Source organism: Hippocampus zosterae, chromosome 4, assembly GCF_025434085.1.
Source record: "Hippocampus zosterae strain Florida chromosome 4, ASM2543408v3, whole genome shotgun sequence".
Classification (NCBI taxonomy): Eukaryota; Metazoa; Chordata; class Actinopteri; order Syngnathiformes; family Syngnathidae; genus Hippocampus; species Hippocampus zosterae.
The window spans coordinates 5,659,522-5,677,950 of record NC_067454.1 but is presented as its reverse complement, the minus strand read 5'-3'; the positions used below and the strand labels follow the sequence as shown (position 1 = coordinate 5,677,950).

Below are 18,429 nucleotides of genomic sequence, written 5' to 3'. Positions count from 1 at the left end.
AATGAATTGATCATCCGGCAATCCAGATCAAATGTGTTATTGATCTCAATAGGGAAATCCCGGAGTTGTAAATTTTCAAAAAATAATTCACAACGAAGGAGAATTTAGGCTTTTTGTGACTCAGAGATGTAAACAATTCACTATATTTTACGAACCTCATCTACGAATGATTTGGCGTATTTTTCCTTTAAAAAAATAAACGTGGCATTTGAGCACGTTTTCTCACTCCTGCCGAAGCTTTTTAAATCGAAATATTTTTGACGAGTTTCTACCCGGATTGATAATTCCGGCGCAAGGCAAGTGCCGTCTCGTTTCTTATTAAGAGTTTCTACCCGGATTTATATTATAAGGGCACATTACTATCCCCTGTGCTCCTACCAATGGAAGTTTTCTTGCTTCCCAAATATCTACACCCGCTACATTGTTAAATCCACACCAGCAGCGTGGCTTTAAGGTAAAACATATATATAAATGTAATTTTATTGCTAATGCAACACCCGCTCTCTTGATAGTCATTTTATGCGATCTGCTTTGCACATCTGCATGTACAATGGAAATGGTTAAACTGAACAGTAAAAGCGTCGAGAATGGATACAATTTCAGCCAGAGTATTGCACTTTATTTTTCGATGTATACATTGCCTGGTTAGACGTAATTCTGTATTTGCATTTTTTTTCTTTGAAAACGTGCAAAAAATAAAAGGAAAAAAATACATTATAATACCGTGCCTACTAGATTTTTAAATTTACATGTAGTTTAATTTTATAGGATAAAAGTGTATTTATTTATTTGTGTATATTTTAAGAAAGCATGTAAACATTATTTTCCCTATTACATTTTTTTCGTAATATTAATGCTCTACTGTAATAACTTAACATCCTTTTAATATTTTGCTTTATTTTATATTTAAGAAATGTATTATTTAATGTTTATTTTATTACAAATTATGATAATTGAATATTGATAGTTATTATTGCAAGTCTCATCATATTAGAGACAAATTAACCCAAAAATATGTTTACGGTTGTAGTTGTTGTGTGTGCAGATATGTCTGAGGCCAGCCAACACGGCAAGTGGAGCGTCTCCAGCAGCGAGGACGACGATGATGAGCTTCCTGCAGTCAGGACATTGTCCAAGTCCCCTCAAGCGACCTTGTCAAACCACAGCTCGCTCTCTTCCCCCGTCCCCAAAGTAGAGGCCACCTCCGTGGAGGTGAAGCCGGAACCATCTCCAACACCTACGCTCGTAATCGGTTCTGAGGCCAGACAGCAGGCTGCAAAGAACCAAACATTACCCGTCAAGTATGACTCATCTCCGTCTTTAGCTGGGAAAAGGAAGCTGGACGTGTCAGACGGCTCTGGCTGGGCGCTGTCTGACAGCGACGATGATGATGATTCTGGAAAGAAGAATAACCCACCACCAGTGAGGAAGGCGCCTAGTCCCAAACGCAAGAAAGTGGTGGACGAACGCCCTCCCAGCCCCCACGGACGCGTCTACTACGTTGACGAACCCGATGACTTCTTCGAGTCCAGCGTTCCCCGCCTAGATGACATGTTTCGGTTCTACCTCAACAAGGTGACAGGCCTGGACAGGAAGTACAACAGTGGCGCCCTGCACATCAGAGGTAAGTGGAAGTCGATCTCGGCTAAAACAGATAATTCTGCTTTCTTTTACATGTTTTATCTCATGATTAATTGTGCTGCGTTTTCTTCTGCAGATGTCCTCTCACCATTATTTGGCACCTTAAAAGAGTCTGTTCAGGTGAGCTTTCAATCAATGAAGCAAATCATGTGCGTCTACTTCATGTTTCATGATAAAAAAATCTGTACCCAAATTACAAATTGTCTTCACTTTTAATAATATGGAGCATTTTCTTCTTCCCATACTCATTTTTTTAAAAAATCGATTGAAATCGTTCAATTGACTTCAAATTCCAAATCTAGTTATCTATCCCTAAATTTGTTGTGTGTTCAATGATATAAGGGGGCAATTACTGTCCATACTTTTCACAGTCTGAAGAAATCATAACACTTAACCTTTTGTTCGGGACAGTTTAACTACTGCTTCGACCTTGCCTGGATGGTTCAGCAGTATCCTCCAGAGTTCAGGTGAGTTCCCGTCACGCAATGATTGCGTCGACAACGGCGACGCTCAAGTGGACCTTTCTGCCATTTTCTCTCTGCGTTTTCACTCAGGGATCGTCCCGTACTGATCGTCCATGGGGACAAGCGGGAGGCCAAGGCTCGGCTGGTGCAGCAGGCTCAACCCTTCCCTCATATTCGTTTCTGCCAGGTAGAGCACACTCTTTGAGAAGAAAATCTCAGGTGAGGCCATCGACTTGGGACCAGTCCGTGGGCTACAGATTGTTCACGATCGACTCGTTGGGCACCCCTGCTCTAAAGCATCCAGCGAATCATTTGAGTCGCCGTGCTGTTTGTTGGCCTTCAAAGCGTTTGAAATAAATGGATTGTTCTTTTCAATATGAGTAATGATGAACATTTTTGCCTCACAGGCCAAGTTGGATATCGCTTTTGGCACGCACCACACGTATGAATGACTCACTATAAGTAGAATATGTTTGTTTTTTTTTAAACTGTAGTCTTGCGTCCGTAGACAGTGATTTAATTTCCTTTGTGGATTGATTAATTGCAGGAAGATGATGCTGCTGTGGTATGACGAGGGCTTCCGAGTCATCATCCTAACCTCCAACCTCATCCGAGCTGACTGGTACCAGAAGACGCAAGGGTGCTTCCCTTTTCACTACTTCTAAAACTTGAACTCATGTCCCAATGACTGATTCTTAATCTTCCCGCTTATCCGCTACTAGGATGTGGATGAGTCCTCTGTTTCCACGCTTACCAAAAGGCAGCAGCGACACTTGCGGCGAGTCGCCCACCTTTTTCAAGAGGGACCTGCTGGAATATTTGGCATCGTATCGGGCGCCCGAGCTGGAAGAGTGGATCCATCGGATCAAAGAGCACGACCTCTCGGAGACCAGGCACGTCTTGTTGCGTAAATGCACACGTAGACATGGAAAAATGAAGTTTATCCAGTCTATGGTCTATGTGTGCTCAGGGTGTATCTGGTGGGCTCCACCCCTGGCAGATATGTGGGGCCAGACATGGAGCGCTGGGGCCACCTGAGGCTCAGGAAGGTAAAAAAAACAAACAAAAAAACAAAAATGTCATCTTGTGTGTGTTAATCTTCATGATTGCCACAACATTGTCTCTCTCGCTCTCTTACACTTACCCCTTCCCCGGTTTGCAGTTGCTTTACGAGCAGACCAACTGCATCCCCGGCGAGGACCAGTGGCCCGTGGTGGGCCAATTCTCCAGCATCGGTTCTATGGGAGTGGACAAAACCAAGTGGCTGGCGGGGGAGTTCCAGCGAACCCTCACCACGCTGGGCAAATCGTCTCTTCGGCCCGACCCTCCTGTCCACTTGGTATACTTCATCACCGCCATCTAAAATGCACGGAAACATTTACAATCTGTACTTAATTTGACCTTCTGTGTGCACACATGTCTAATTATTTAACGTTTCAATTCTTTTTTTGCACAACTTGTTCTCAAACAAAGAGCTGAATGATTCATTCATTCATCTTCCTAACCGCTTGATCCTCACTAGGGTCGCGGGGGGTGCTGGAGCCTATCCCAGCTGTCTCCGGGCAGTAGGCGTGGGACACCCTGAATTGGTTGCCAACCAATCGCAGGGCACACAGAAACGAACAACCATCCGCACTCACACTCACACCTAGGGACAATTTAGAGCGTTCAATCAGCCTGCCATGCATGTTTTTGGAATGTGGGAGGAAACCGGAGCACCCGGAGAAAACCCACGCAGGCCCGGGGAGAACGTGCAAACTCCACACAGGGAGGCCGGAGCTGGAATCGAACCCGGTACCTCTGCACTGTGAAGCCCACGTGCTAACCACTGGACTACCGGGCCGCCCAGAGCTGAATGAAAACATTCAAAACTGGTGTTTCATCTTATTTCCAAAAAGGGCCTCTTCTCTGCCTTTCTGTGACTCGTCCAGTCTTCCTATATCTCTGTTTTACAACCTGTTGAAAATGAAGTTCACGATTAAAGGTGCATTTTCAAGCCCGACCCTCGAATAATAATTGACACCTCATCATTTGTTTTCTTTTGCAGTTGTATCCATCAGTGGAAGATGTCAGGACAAGTTTGGAAGGCTATCCTGGTGATTTTTTTTTCCTGAGCATTTATTTCGAGATTGTTTTTATTCAAGGTATTTATTGAGAGTCCTTTTGTTCATTAGCTGGCGGCTCGCTCCCCTACAGCATCCAGACAGCGCAGAAGCAACTCTGGCTGCACTCCTACTTTCAGTATGATCTCCCAGTGAATTTATTGCACCAAAGTAAATGATATTTTAATAATACTGAGAGGGTATTTGTGCGTATGTGTAGCCGATGGCAGGCGGATTCAACCGGGCGGACTCACGCCATGCCCCATATCAAGACGTACATGAGGGTTTCACCCGATTTCACTCAGCTCGCATGGTTCCTTGTCACCAGGTTGGTGGATAGATGCATTTTGGTCCAATTGTTTTGAGGAATAATTAGGTGTGTATTTTAGGGCATGTGTTTTTTTTTAAACGTGGATATGGTTCACATACAATAAAAATGATAATTAATAATTAGTACCATTATTATAGCGCCAACCTGTCCAAAGCAGCGTGGGGGGCTTTGGAGAAGAACAACACACAGGTGATGGTTCGATCCTATGAGCTCGGCGTCCTCTATGTGCCCTCAGCCTTTGTGAGAAAACACACACACACACACACACACACGCAACAGCTCATGCTCAAGTGCATTATTTTGAAAGACAAGACGGTGACCGTCATTTTCTTGCAGAACATGAAGACGTTCCCGGTTCAGAAAAACCCGTTTCCCGTCTCGTCGTCATCTTCTGGTTTTCCCGTGCCATTTGATCTACCCCCGACATGCTACACCCCTAACGGTAAACATTTTATAAAAATGTGTGTGTGTCTGTATGCCATGTCATAAAAATACTTTTAAATGAAGTAATGCTCCTTTCCCCCCCTTTTATTCACAGATCAACCTTGGATCTGGAACATTCCATACAACAAGGCTCCAGACACACACGGCAACGTTTGGGTTCCTTCCTAAGAATGTGGACACTTATACTTTTTAATGTTTTATACTTGTCCTTGACACCGTCACATTTCTGTTACTTGTATGCTCTTTTCATATTTTTGTACATTAGATAATAAAATAGCGTGTTAGTTGATCACATGATATCAACCCACATTGGTTTGGTTCTTAACTGCATCTGAATTATGTAAGGGATAAATGCTTAGAATTAAAACTGACTAGTCGTGTGCGTGTGAATGGCTGAATGAGAGGAAGTGATTTTGTGCAATTTCTAGGTTGTTGCATCATAAAGTTCACGCTATTTGCATGTGCCAACCTGCTCAGTCCTGTGTTTACGTGTTTAATGTAAATAAGGTGGTCTTGGTATATATATTTTTTACTTGCTTTCGGAAGTAAAGAAATGAGGTAGATAGAAAGAAGGACTCGAGGATCAAAGCAAGGCTGGATCCCTCCCTCCTTCCTTTCACACCATCTCTACTCCTTCCCTGCCAATAGCTTGTTTCCTTCATTCATGCATTCTCCTTTTCATAAGATAAGATAAGATATCCTTTATTTGTCCCACACTGGGGAAATTTACAGCCTCCAGCAGCAAGAATCTAGGTAGAAAGAAGAAAGAAGAAAAAAAAAAACTACAAACACCGTTCAATTAAGTGCAATACAAACACAAAATGGATAAATCGCAGTGCTATTCAGAGATCCTTCCTTCCTTCTTTCTTTCCTTCCATTACCCATCCCATTTTTTTACCCTTTCTTTCACTTAGCCTAACCACTTTGTGCCCTTTCTTCCTCCTTTGCATGCATCCTTGTTTACCCCATGCCTGCATCCTTCCACACATCCTTGTTCCTTCCAAACAAGGTATTGCTGTACAGCCACAGCGACAGAAGCAAAGTCAAATAGTTGTGGAAATTGTCGTTGAATTTATTCCACAGTACTTAGTCATTTTTGAAGAAAAACAAATTGTACTCGAAAAATTCTCCCGTGTGTTGATAATGAACCAATACAAACTGAACTAAAACAAATCATGTTAAAAAAATAAGAATGAATCAACCTGGTCTAAAATATAATTAAAACTAATTTAATTTCCCAAAATAATATTAAAAACTAAGTAAAAACAAAGGACCGTACAATAAAAACTCCCAAACTATTACAACCTTGTTGCGCACCACTCTCTGAGCTCATACGCCCCTACACCCCTGCCCGGCGCCTCAGGTCTGTGGACCAGTCTTTGCTAGACGTACCAAGAACTAAACTGAGGCTCAGAGGGGATCGAGCCTTTTCTGTTGCTGGTCCATCTCTCTGGAATGACCTCCCACTGAACATTCGGCAAGCCTCCTCGCTGCCCATCTTCAAAGCCCTCCTCAAAACTCACTTGTATTCTTTGGCGTTTGACTCAGCATGACTTAGATTTGCTCTTGATTTTACTGCTTGGTGCTTTCTACCGCCTTATTACTTATTACTGATTCGTCTTACTGTTTATTGTATATGTTAAATCGCTCCATGTACAGCACTTTGTATGCAGCGATGGCTGTTTGAAAGTGCTCTATAAATACTGTTGACTTGACTTGACCACCGCAAACTCGCGCGACCAGCGGATGGGCGGGGCTCCTGGCTCTTTCGTGTCACGTGACGTCAAAGAGACAAACACAGACAGAGCCAGACAGGCAAAGCATCGCACGCACGCAGGCAGGCGACAGACAAACATGGAGCCTAATGCCACGATTCTGCGCGTAAAGCGAAAGCGGGGCACAGACCCGGCCGACGCCTTGTTGCTCGCCTGCAAGCGTATCCGACCGGAGACGAACCAGGCTCCCGGTGAGACGGCACCGGAGCCTGGCGAGGCCGACGTAGAGAAGTCAGTGTTCAAACTCGTGGCCACGGTAGCGACACAGGTAAGATGGCCGCGGTGTCGGCTAACGAGCAAAGTGCCCGGTGGCGTTAACACGACGTAAAGAAAAACGCTAAAAGAGTACTTTTAGCACCTCTAACATGACTTTTGTCTCCTTATCGTCTGCGGAAGACACGTTGACGCACTAAATGAGGGGTAGCTCTCTTACCTTTTACGCGCCGCATCGTTGAGCAGTTATTAGCTGTGCGAGTAGCCGTTAGCCGGGAAATCTTACGTCACGTCGACTGACGTCATCGCGCGATATGTATACAGTGTGCCTATGATGTTATGTTGGCTTCTGCGCCTCAGCAACCAAGTTAAATTAAACTGAACCAGACTTTTTTTATTTCTATGGTCAAAGCGAATGAATTGAATGATCTTTTTAACTCGGGATGCAATCAATATTATCAGAGGTGATGACCAATATCATGAGATGTTTAAGGGAAAAAACAATCGGTTAGGCACATCAATTAAAGGTGATTAAATATTTGGTTGAGTTGATGCACTTGTTTTAACAGTGCACATTCATACACAAGGCACCTCAACGTGCCTCACACAAGCAAAGACATTGCACTTAAAATTATTTACAAACAACAGATTCAGAAGGAGACATTCAGAAGCAAAGTAAAGAAAACAAAAGCTGCTTTCAAAAATTATGAACAGTTTGTATATCGCCCTTTGTCATCACACTAAAAGACTGCAGTGTGAAACTGATGCTTCAAAAAATGCTTCAAAGACCTTACCGGGAACAAAGCAAATACTGTCCTGAAACATCTGATTTAAAAAATACATTAAAAGGGTAAAAATAAGAAAATGATTATAGAAAATTGTAATGAAGGAAAAGTACAAAAATGAAAACGGACGCCACCTCATGGTGTCTCCTCTTACCCCTTTCAGGATGCCCCTGTGCAGACGGAGGTCCGCCAGGCCTTGGCCCGCCAGGCCTTGGCCCGACCCCGTGTGGCGCATGCCCTGCGGCCGTCCGCGAACAGCTCGCAGCGCATTTTCAGCGACTTGCGCAGCGCCAAATTGGGCATCCGGCGTGAGGAGCGTTACCGGATCCTCTCTAGGCATCGCACTACTGCTGGCCTCATGCTACCCACCCACACGCCGAGACACCAGGCGGGCGATGCCGCCACAGTGGCAGCGGTGGAGGAGCAAGAGGAGGAGGAAGATGCCCGGAAACAGGAGAAGTGTTTAGGTCTTGAAGAAGTCCTGGTCGTTGATCTCCTGCACGAAGATCTCCCGGAACAGGACAAATCCCTCAGCAAGGTGAGAGGAAGACATTTTGGATGTACACACCCCCATTAAGAAGTTAGGAGGACAGATGGGTTTCTAAAAATTTCACAAAATTATGATTCTAGTGAGCAAGCGGATTGGACTGTATCAGTAGTACGACAAGAAATGTGTCAGATTTGTTCATGGCAGTGGACCAAATCAAAACGGTCCCTATAAGCGGTTGAAGCAAAGCTCATATGCGAAGGCTATTCCAAAAATATCCCACAATACGCAAAGAGTAAAAAATTGGCGTGAGTGAGTGAGCAATCGTGTGTTAAATACACACATAATAGGTTCAGTACCAAAATATTATGAAGAAAGACAATTTCATGACAAACTTTTAGAAAAGTATAAAAATATGAAAAACCTATGAGACAGTCAATATAGAATATGAAGAAAAAATACAATAGATTTTCTTTTTAAGAAGAAAGCTATCGCACAAAACTGTTTTAACGACATGCAAGCGCACCTTGCAAAATGTTAAACATGCTTTTTAGATCCAAGATTCAGACGTGATCCTGTGCAACAACACCAAAATGCTACGAGAGCGCCTCTGCATCCACGACCAGCAGCAGCCACACAACGACGCCAACGAGGAAGGACACGACAGCGACTACGTGTACGATCTCTACTACCAGGAAACCGCCACGCCGGGATGGATCCACGACATCCTGTCTGTGAGGGCCTACGCAGACCACACACAACTGGTATGCATTGCTAGTGTGTCTATGTATAAGAGGGCGCTAAGGTCTCCTGAAGTCCGGAGTAAGGAATTAGCCGTCATCAGGTTCCCGAGGAGGAGGCTGGCGAGGGTGAGACATACGATGACGAGGATGATGAGAACGAGGAAGACAACTGGAGGAACGAATACCCCGAAGATGAGAGCGATGACGACGACAGCGACAGAGAGGAACGCTACGGGCGTACGTCTTCTCTTTTTGTTACCGAAACGCCGAACGGTCTGTGCCTCAAATTTCAAAAGCGTTCGTCCTATTGCAAGTAATGTCAGTTGCTTCATCGTCAAACCTTCATTAATGCTATAGGTACATATAAATGTGATTATTTCCCACCGTTAAGAGAAGCTAACCACTGTTGTGACGAGAGATGGGTGAGTGCCTTGTTATCGGGCTGATACCAGCCTTGTTTCGAGGTATCGGGTACTGTGAAGGCTGCTGATACCACCCACCAATAAAAAATAGTAAAACAGAAAAACATGAAAATACGTTTGACAAAAATACCATTATACAAAATATGCACGCACAAAAAGACAAAGGTTAGGATTTACCGGAAATTAGGAAAAAATGGAAACAATGACGACGACAAAAGATTATATGAAAAAAAAAAAAAAAAACTCACACAAAATGCTAAAATATCTGGGAAAGAAATTGGCGAAAATTAGTAAGGAACAATCTTGACACAAAAATGAAATTTCGACATGCAAGTGACGACTGCTTACGCAGGAAGCGTTGCCAAAAAAAAAAGCAAAAGCTGGGAAGTGTTGTTTTCATGTTGACGCCCATTACGCCGCTTACCAGCCCATTCCTGTCGGGTTGCAGACGACTGGGATGAGGATGACAACGACGAGGAGCACTTTCCATACCGCAGGAGCTGGCAACGCTACCAGCAAGAGCTGCTGCAACAGCTCGATCACCACCCAAACCACCAGCGGGACCTCGACGACGGCGACACGGACAAGTACGACTCCGACTGAATCCAAATTTCTTTCTATTTTTCTAAGTACATTTGTGCGTATGTGTGTTCGGTATGCTTTGTGCTGTTCGCGTGCAGTGTGTTCAATTGCATATGTGCTCTAGAGTGTTTTGTATACTGTGAAAGTGTGGGGTTGTGTTGTGTTGCGGGACCGACATTTGGGGAGGGTCAATTTTGGTCCACGTTTTTGTTTGTTGAAGTTGAATGTGTTAGAATGCTTGTTGGATATTAATTTGTAAATATGTGTATAACAGATTTGAAAATAAATGTTAAAAGCACTTACTGATGTTGCTGCTTCTTGCGTGAATCCCTTAAAACTACTTTCTTGCAAAACACTTTGCAAAAAATGTTTTTGATGGACATGTAAAAAAAAAAAGAAATGCACGCTTTTAGTTGGACAGGGTCAATGTTTATATATTATTAAACAATATACCGGTAATACAAGAGTTTTTTTTCACCCTCAGCAGTTCCTATCGTGTATGCTGCATCAAAGCGCTCAAAAAGTGCATTTGTCTGGCAGGCACTGTTGAACTTGACCTGAATGAATCCTGAAACCTGTTAACGTGTTCCACAGGCTACAAAGTTACAAGAACACTGTCATTGGATAAGTACACAGAGCAAAGAAAACCGCTTGAAGAGAAGCCGCAAGGCAAGTCGTTGGCGTCAATGGTAAATAAATAAAAGAAGAAGAAACTTAAGTGCACTATTCTCCCGCTTGATTCCGCAAAAGTAGTCAAGTCGAGAAGTTTCGACAACAAAAAGACAGACCTCTTTGTTTCTTACTCACTCTTGTCCGACTCGGTGACAACGCAGAAGCACGTGTACTGAGTGCAGCGGGTCACAGAACCTGCGCACACAAGCCACATACGATTTTTATCAAAGAACCGAAACACGCAATACTTCAATGGTACCATTTTACTTGAATTTCCCAAAAGTATTTTTCTTCAATTAATCCCATCCCACATGTGACAGGATGATTGGAAGAAGGACAAATTGAATCAGGATCTAAATAATGATATATTTTTAACTTTAATTTAAAAAAAAAACGGCCATTGATTTTTAATGGCTGAAGTCTTTCATATGATTCTCAACGTGCATTTGAAGTGAAAATGGAAAATCCTTCTGGAACTTTTTGTTTGCCAAAAAAATGGTTAAAATGCAAAACAAAGCTTTTATTTGTCCATTAATTAATTAAATCCTGAAATCTCCTCAGAAATAATTTGTATATTTCTATAATAATAAAACGCATGATTCAGCCAGTAGCTGACTACAGACACTTGAGTGCATACTGGACAAATAAAATGATAAGTTTTCAAAACTTTCTTACCTTAAATACAGTAATCAAAACCACAGCCAGATGTCTAAAATAACAAGGCAACTCACGCAGCAGCTTGGTGATGAAGGGCGGGCGCTTGGACTCGGGCAGGTAAACACCCAAGAAGTAGACGGGCAACCCCGACAGGGCGATGGCAATGCCGATCAGGGAGTTGAGCGTGTCGCTGTAGAGCGGCACGGCCACCAGGAAAATGGTGCACATGCAGAACACCAGCGGGTACAACAGGCTCAGCTGCGTAACACGCACACACAAACATTTTCAATCTCATTCCAAACGTTAACAGAAGATGAATTGGGACGCGCGCCGTTAAAGTGAGAGTAACGTCGCTTTACCTTGAGCGGTCTGTGTCGTTGCGGTTCCTTCCACCTCAGGTAGATCTGTCCCACAATGGACAAGCCCATGAAGAACCAGTAGCTGAAGCTGTAGTAGTTGATGAGCTGGAAGACATCCTCCACCGTCAAGTAGATCAGCGACATCAAGCACTGGAAGCAACAAATCTCCCATCACATCATTTTATCGTTGCTGTCCCGCCACGCCCCCGCCTCCAAAATAGATTGGATGAGAATTGTGGTGGCTAAAAGCTATCCTTGAACTAACCAGCCTGAGCTCTGACAAGAAAAGCATGCATTCCCCTCCAAAAGTATTGGGATATAAGGTCTATTCCAGGGGTGGGCAAACTTTTTGGCTCGGGGGCCACATGGATTTCTAAAATTTGAGAGGTGGGCCGAGTCAGCACAAGATATGGTACATATAAAAAACTGCATAGGTTGACAGTCCACACCAAACAACAGAACAAAAGCATTAAAGTGTGAACATACTGTACTTTTTTTTTTTTTTTAAATGAAAACAGTGAAACAACTATTGTATATGTCCTACATGAACGTCCAAGTATGTTAACAACATACATGTGTGACAACACAAGCAACAATATATTGCCCAAAAACTTCATCAAAAGTTCATTTACTCGAGCCACAAGCAATTCACTCCGAGCATGGAAATTGCCAGAATCGGACTGAGTAAAAATCGCTTCCTTGTTTTTCAAAGTCTCGTAGATTTGAGTCTTTCCGACTCCAGGCGTCTCCTGAATGTTTTGTACTTTGTTACCTGCTTCGTTTAATCAGATACATATCACTTTCCCTTCCACGGTCATTACTCTCTCCCTCTTTCTTCATCTTTCCCTTCCTCCCTGTGCTCTGCAACTTGAAGTAACTGCGCCACCTGGTGTTGAAATGCCTGTCATTACAAGTCCAAACGAAATGAATGCAATCAAACCTTAATTGTGCATGAATCTTTGGCGGGACGGATTAAAAAGACCAACGGGCCGGATCCGGCCCGCGGGCCGTAGTTTGCCCACCTCTGGTCTATTCCTTTGTTTTTATTGCATAGTGAACATTTTTTGGCTGTCAGAACCATCCGTTTTCTGCCGCTTATCCAGGGTCAGGTCCCGGGTGCAGCAGCTTTAGCAGGGAAGCCCAGAATTCTCTCTCCCCAGCCACTTCTTCCAGCTCTTCCCGGGTAATCCTGAGGCCTTCCCCAGGCCAGCTGGGTGACATAGTCTCTCCAGCGTCTACTGGGTCGTCCCAGAGGCCGCCTCCCGGTGGGACATGCCCGGAACACCTCACCAGGAAGGCGTCCAGGAGGCATCCTAATCAGATGCCCAAGCCACCTCATCTGGCTACTCTTGATCAAAAGATGAATCAGCAGGCAAATTTATTTCGGGGTATTTAGAACTGAAGGTGTTCAACAACTCAACTTTTGTTGAAGCCAGCTGTTTTTTCTCGTGAGCTAAAGTAATGGAACAGACATTATTTATGAAATCAAGTGAAGATCATTAATTTTGGTTGTCATAACCCTTATTTACTCTTCGGTAAACAACAAAAACAAAGGAATTCACTTGACCATGACCACTTGAGTAAAGATATCCTTGAAAGATAAAGAATCTCTCTTTGTCTGAACCGGATTGAAAAATAAACCCTTCTTTTCTTTTTCTGGCAAATTGGTTCAAAATGGTGATTGCTCGAGCATTAACTAGAAAATTCAGGTAGAATAGAAAAGAGTGGCGCATGCTGCCTACATTGAAGATGAGAGCAGGGATGGGAGTGAATCTCTCCGTGTGGATCATGGACAGGGCGTCGGGAAGGTGGCCCTCACGGGAACCCACAAAAAATAACCTGCGCAGACACACAACCAGCAAACATGGTGGATGTGACACCAAGACAGAGTAAAACGCGCTGAATCGAATGCTACCTGGACGCGGCAATGATGGAGGCATTCAGGCCACCATAGCAGGACAGTGCCACGGCGATGGGGATGGTCCAGCTCATCATGCCTAACGCGTGGTCTGCAAAAGTCTCAACACACGACGGGAATTCCCTCACATCTGAATCAGGTCAGTCCAATTGGCTCGAGCGCTGACTAGAAACACGATTTGATAAATTGTGCCTTACCACGGCCACGGCGTCACTTGCCAATATGGCGCTCATGTCCAGCACGGCGTAGTAGGCCACGTTTGTGAGGATGTAGATGGTGGTGACGATGGGCATGGAGATGGCGATGGCCAGAGGAAGGTTCCTGCGAAAAAGCAGAGGAGAATCACGCCGCTCCCATTCAGTGGCAGGAAAGTCCGAAAAAAAAAGGCGCAGGTCACATAAGAAAGGGACAAACCTTTCGGGGTCTTTGATCTCCTCGGTGACAAAGTTGAGGGTGTCCCAGCCTGAGTAGGAAAAAAGGGCCGAATAGAGCGCCAGAGCAATGTTGCCGGCGTCTGTGGTGGAGCCTTGGAAGGACGACTCGAAGTTGCCAGTGTAACCTGACCAACAGAAAAGCAAAACTTTTATTTTTTTACCTTTTTTTCCCCCCTTAGATTTTTTTTGTCTCATATTTTGTAACTGCGTCTGATATACTTTTTTTTGGTTTCTCGTATTTTTTGCCTTATTTCCCACCCTAAATATTTGTCGGGTTTTTTTTGTCCTCAAAAAGGTCATAATATTTGTGTGTTTCTGATTCCGGTGTGATTTAGTCTTGCAATTTTTGAATGAGTTTGAATTTCCTCATGTTTCCTGATATTTTATCTCAGGATTGTTTTTGTGAAATGTATTTTCCCTTTAATATTTTGGCATATTTGGCCAAAATATTTGTAACTTTAAAATCAAATATTTAGTATTTTTATTCTATTTTCCCCCCATATAATTGTGTATTTTTTTGTATTCTGTTATATTTTTCCAAAAGGGGGATATTGTTGTTTCTAATTTTGTTTGCGTCTCATATTTTTGGCACATATTTTACATGATGTTTTCATTTTCCTTTCCAATTCCTACTGATTTTTTCATCAGAGATTTGTGTTTTTTTGTTTGGTTGCATTTTTGTCTTTGGCTCACCTTGGAACAGCTTGACAACGCCTGTGATGATGATGACGATGAGGGCGGCGACCTTGGCGTAGGTGAACAGGTCCTGCACGCGGGTGCCCCATTTCACATAAGCCGAATTGATGAAGGTAAGGAGGCCTGAGGAGACACGTACGAGCAAACACAAGCTGGAGTGGATGTCATTACTTTTTAAAGGGGAAGTCAAGTCAAAAATGGATTTATAATAATAGGTTGTATGTGCCCCCACTGTTCTAAACACGGAAGTTTGACTAATATTGTAATTGTGAATGAATAATTCAAATCATGCGGTTTTCATCCATCTCAGTGGGCGCCCATTTTGCCTTGCACTAATGATTATTTGATCCTTTGGGGTACTGTGATGTCATTTTCAGTCAAAAAGTGTCAGTCAGGCAAAATGGCAGTTGCCCGAGACGGATGAAAATGTATGGATATTTCTGCCGAGTGCATATTCCACAAACACAATATTAACTTTTCAAGCGCGGTTGATGTGAAATGTTGTCAACGGAAGAGCTCCAATGACGGCAATTGCCATCAACATTTTTCTACAGGAAAGGGTGGAGAAAAGTCATGGTTGACTTGTTTGATTTTTATCAGAAAGCTCAGAAAGTAAACAGAAAAAAATAGTATGGCCAGCGGGTAGCAGCATTAGGTCAAATTTCAGATAAGATCACCGTGTATCAAAACCACGCTTTGACGCCCGCCAACATGGCGGACCTCTGGAAAGTTGGCCTTTGAAAGCAGCTTGCAATTTATCAAAGTGATTGTCACGTTAAATCTACTACAAAATGTAAAATTGTTACACTGCTGAATATTTATCAATACATTATTTTGTCATCAAAAGCACAACATTTCGTTGTTATTGAGGTATTTTATAGAAAGCAAAAATTATTAGAATTAAAGTAATTGTGTATAAAATGTGTTTTCACAAAAAGCATGTTTTATATATTTTTCGGTCCAAGATAGGTTGAAACCAACCTATGCTACACTGAAAATGGAATAAGATATAAACAAACGTTTTTGTGTTTATCTCATTCAGTACCAGACCATTCTGGACCAAGTCTGAAAAGGCGTTTAAAAACGTCTTTGGGAGTGAATGAGTTAATGAAAGTATAGTCTGATCTGATGTTTATATACCGGTAGTCATAAAACATAATATTCTATTTTATGAGCCTTGGAAGATAAGTAAGAACACTCAAGATGTTCTCTATGCCGTGTTTAGACTAGTGGGGGTGCATAGAACATATGATAAAGAAAACCTCCCCTGGAAAGTGGCCGGCTTAAGTCTCTATTATCAAATGCACAGCCTGCTACCGTTATTAGATGAGCGGCCGGCACACGTACATATGCATGCGGCGGCGATGAGGCGTGAGGCGGCGTAGGGTGGCTCGCACGTGGGGAATAGAGGTTGCACCAGGTAGTTGGCGAAGGTGATGGCGATGACGGCCTGGCTGGTGGGCTCAATTATCAGCAGGCTGGTCCACAGGCGCACGAAGGCCAGGAAGCCGCCGAAGGATTCCAGGATGTACGCGTATGACGCCCCCGACTTGGTGATGGTGGTGCCTAGCTCGGCGTAGCACAGCGCTCCCACCACCGAGAACAGACCACCGGCCGCCCAGATGACCAGCGACAAACCGTAGGAAGCGCTGTAGAAGAGCACGCCTTTGGGGGACACGAAGATGCCTGATCCAATCATGTTGCCCACGATGAGGCTGACACCATTCAGGAGGGAGATCTCCTTCTTCAACTGCATGCTCTCCTTGGGGGGTCCCGCCAGTGCGCCGTTACTTGACGTCATTGTGGAGGCTTCCAGGTCCAACTTGATGGCGTGGCCGGGGTCAGTTGAGGTTCAGCGGTGGTGACCTCTGCAGACAGCTGTTGGATACACGTCAGTGATGATAACCATAGGACAGGAAATGGAAGTTTATGGGAAGTACAGTTCATGTGGCATATATAAAGTGTACGTAATAACGATATGCACTGTATTCTTTGGTGTTTGAAGTTTGCTTTAGCATGATGACTGAGATGGAATCTATTAGTCTGCATTTGAGCATCTGGGCATGAGTTGTGGCAACAGCAGCCCCTTGTGAGTATTTCCATTTCTTATGAGTTGATTCTGTCCTGTTCAATAAAGGGTTAAAAGTGCATTGGAAAATGTGGCTCTCTTTGCCCATATTCGAGGGCATTATGCTGCCTTGATTATTCGATTTTTATTACTTCACCCAAGTCAATTTACGACTGTATAGAATAATCTGGAGCATATTTTTGACACACTATTCACAAATTCAACGCTTAAGATTTCTTTTTGTTCTGTGAAATATAACCCCAGTACTTCCACCCCAAGGTCATTGCAGATTGCGTCTTAAAAGGAGCACGCCTCTGTTCAGTGGAACCTCACGACTGGAAATGCTTGTCACACAGGCGTGTAACAAGAAGCAAGTGGAGGTCACGGAGTTTGTGTAGCACTCCCATAAAGGCAACACACACAATGTAAAAATATTCATGACTCCTTTTTAAAAATATCGTTAAAAGAGCTGGCACCATGTAGTAGGAGCCATTGCCTCAGGAAACATACATAATCATTTGCAAACATGATCTTCGTTCTATAAATAATTAAATGAAATAAAAACCAAAATGTGTTTAATAACGTTTTTCATATATTTTTCCTATAAATTACTTAGAGTAGCTGACATGATGGAGGTTGGGGGCGATCCTTTTCTAATGTTACAACCAGTGTTGCCGTGCGAGCTCATTCTCGATGACGATTCGACACCAAATATTACAGATTGGTGTCCAAATCAAGATTATTTTTATTTTATGACTGATATAATATTTTGGTATTCAATCTCAGGTATAAACTCGACGAAAGGACATCTTTTACATATGCCGGCATCTGTTATTTAAACACCAGGAAGAACAAAGTTACCGTTAATGAAAGCTACATTTCCACGGATGACTTTCAAAATAAAGCACTGAAAGGCGGCACAAATAACATTTAGTTCGAAAAGATGGATAATTAAATGTTTTATTTTGGAATTAATCTTTTTCGATCCCTATGGAGCTACGGCGTTACTATAATTGACGGCCAGGAGCGACATTGAATTCGCGCTTTGTCCCACACTGAAAAGCGGCACATCCTTACCCTCTACCTTACGAAAAGCTGCTAAAAACGACCCCTGTATGTGCGCGTGAGTGAGTGTGTGTGTGTTAAATAAAAATAAAAAGACCATCGTGTGTGCGTCCCGTTAGTACCTGAGCGACCTCCTACTCCAAATGAAGTCTGACAGCCGGCGTCCACAGAGTTTGAGTGCATCATCACCGGCACCTGGAGGCAACTGGTCTGCAGCGACACTGTGACGTCAACGCATCCCGTATCGTTGAGTGACGACAAGAAAAGACACGTTCCATTATTTTAATGTATTTCGTACCAAATCGACATAAGGTGGATGGATTTTATTTCCTAAAATATTTTATATTCGACATAGACCAGTGTGTTGAATAAAGATTATTTTCAATACTGTACATTGAATAAAAACTGTTCAACATTATTTTGAATAATTGTAATTTATTTCATGATCACCAATTTTTTTATTGTAGTAAATTCACCCCTTCCCCCAACTATATTTATAGCTAGACGGTTAAAATAAAGTATTTTTAGTAATACATTTTATTTTACAAATTTATTCAAATTTTACTTTGTT

General features: G+C 43.1%; 3 protein-coding genes and 1 long non-coding RNA gene across 6 annotated transcripts; 2 read left to right on the top strand and 2 right to left on the bottom strand.

The window, feature by feature from the left end:
• Positions 1–331: 331 nt before the first annotated feature.
• tdp1 (tyrosyl-DNA phosphodiesterase 1) lies at positions 332–5,289 on the top strand. Its single transcript, XM_052063439.1, has 16 exons — positions 332–454; positions 1,046–1,624; positions 1,718–1,761; positions 2,053–2,108; positions 2,196–2,292; positions 2,513–2,547; positions 2,653–2,745; positions 2,828–2,998; positions 3,076–3,154; positions 3,268–3,444; positions 4,153–4,201; positions 4,280–4,346; positions 4,428–4,535; positions 4,676–4,778; positions 4,875–4,980; positions 5,077–5,289. Exons 2-16 carry the CDS (start codon positions 1,048–1,050, stop codon positions 5,148–5,150), a joined length of 1,836 nt encoding a protein of 611 aa, XP_051919399.1. The 5' UTR covers positions 332–454; positions 1,046–1,047; the 3' UTR covers positions 5,151–5,289.
• Positions 2,578–4,778, bottom strand: LOC127599475 (uncharacterized). Its single transcript, XR_007962123.1, has 3 exons — positions 4,665–4,778; positions 3,250–3,464; positions 2,578–3,139 (listed from the first exon to the last, which is right to left on the bottom strand). It is a non-coding gene; the product is annotated as an uncharacterized LOC127599475 (long non-coding RNA).
• A 1,478-nt stretch (positions 5,290–6,767) lies between the features above and the next one.
• Positions 6,768–10,289, top strand: slc7a6os (solute carrier family 7 member 6 opposite strand). Of its 3 annotated transcripts, none has more exons than XM_052062545.1 (5): positions 6,768–7,025; positions 7,934–8,293; positions 8,797–9,006; positions 9,087–9,222; positions 9,835–10,289. In XM_052062545.1, the coding sequence occupies exons 1-5, from the start codon at positions 6,837–6,839 to the stop codon at positions 10,008–10,010; spliced, it is 1,071 nt and encodes a 356-aa protein (XP_051918505.1). In that variant the 5' UTR covers positions 6,768–6,836; the 3' UTR covers positions 10,011–10,289. The 3 variants fall into 3 exon arrangements, with proteins under 3 accessions (XP_051918505.1, XP_051918504.1, XP_051918506.1); XM_052062544.1 differs by having other exon boundaries at positions 6,769–7,025; positions 7,919–8,293; XM_052062546.1 differs by having other exon boundaries at positions 6,770–7,025; positions 7,919–8,293; positions 9,856–10,289.
• A 499-nt stretch (positions 10,290–10,788) lies between these two features.
• On the bottom strand, positions 10,789–18,088 carry slc7a6 (solute carrier family 7 member 6). Its single transcript, XM_052062533.1, has 10 exons — positions 17,981–18,088; positions 16,073–16,603; positions 14,723–14,848; positions 14,010–14,154; positions 13,793–13,916; positions 13,593–13,696; positions 13,420–13,516; positions 11,678–11,827; positions 11,393–11,576; positions 10,789–10,856 (listed from the first exon to the last, which is right to left on the bottom strand). Exons 2-10 carry the CDS (start codon positions 16,524–16,526, stop codon positions 10,789–10,791), a joined length of 1,452 nt encoding a protein of 483 aa, XP_051918493.1. The 5' UTR covers positions 16,527–16,603; positions 17,981–18,088.
• Between the last annotated feature and the right edge of the window lie 341 nt (positions 18,089–18,429).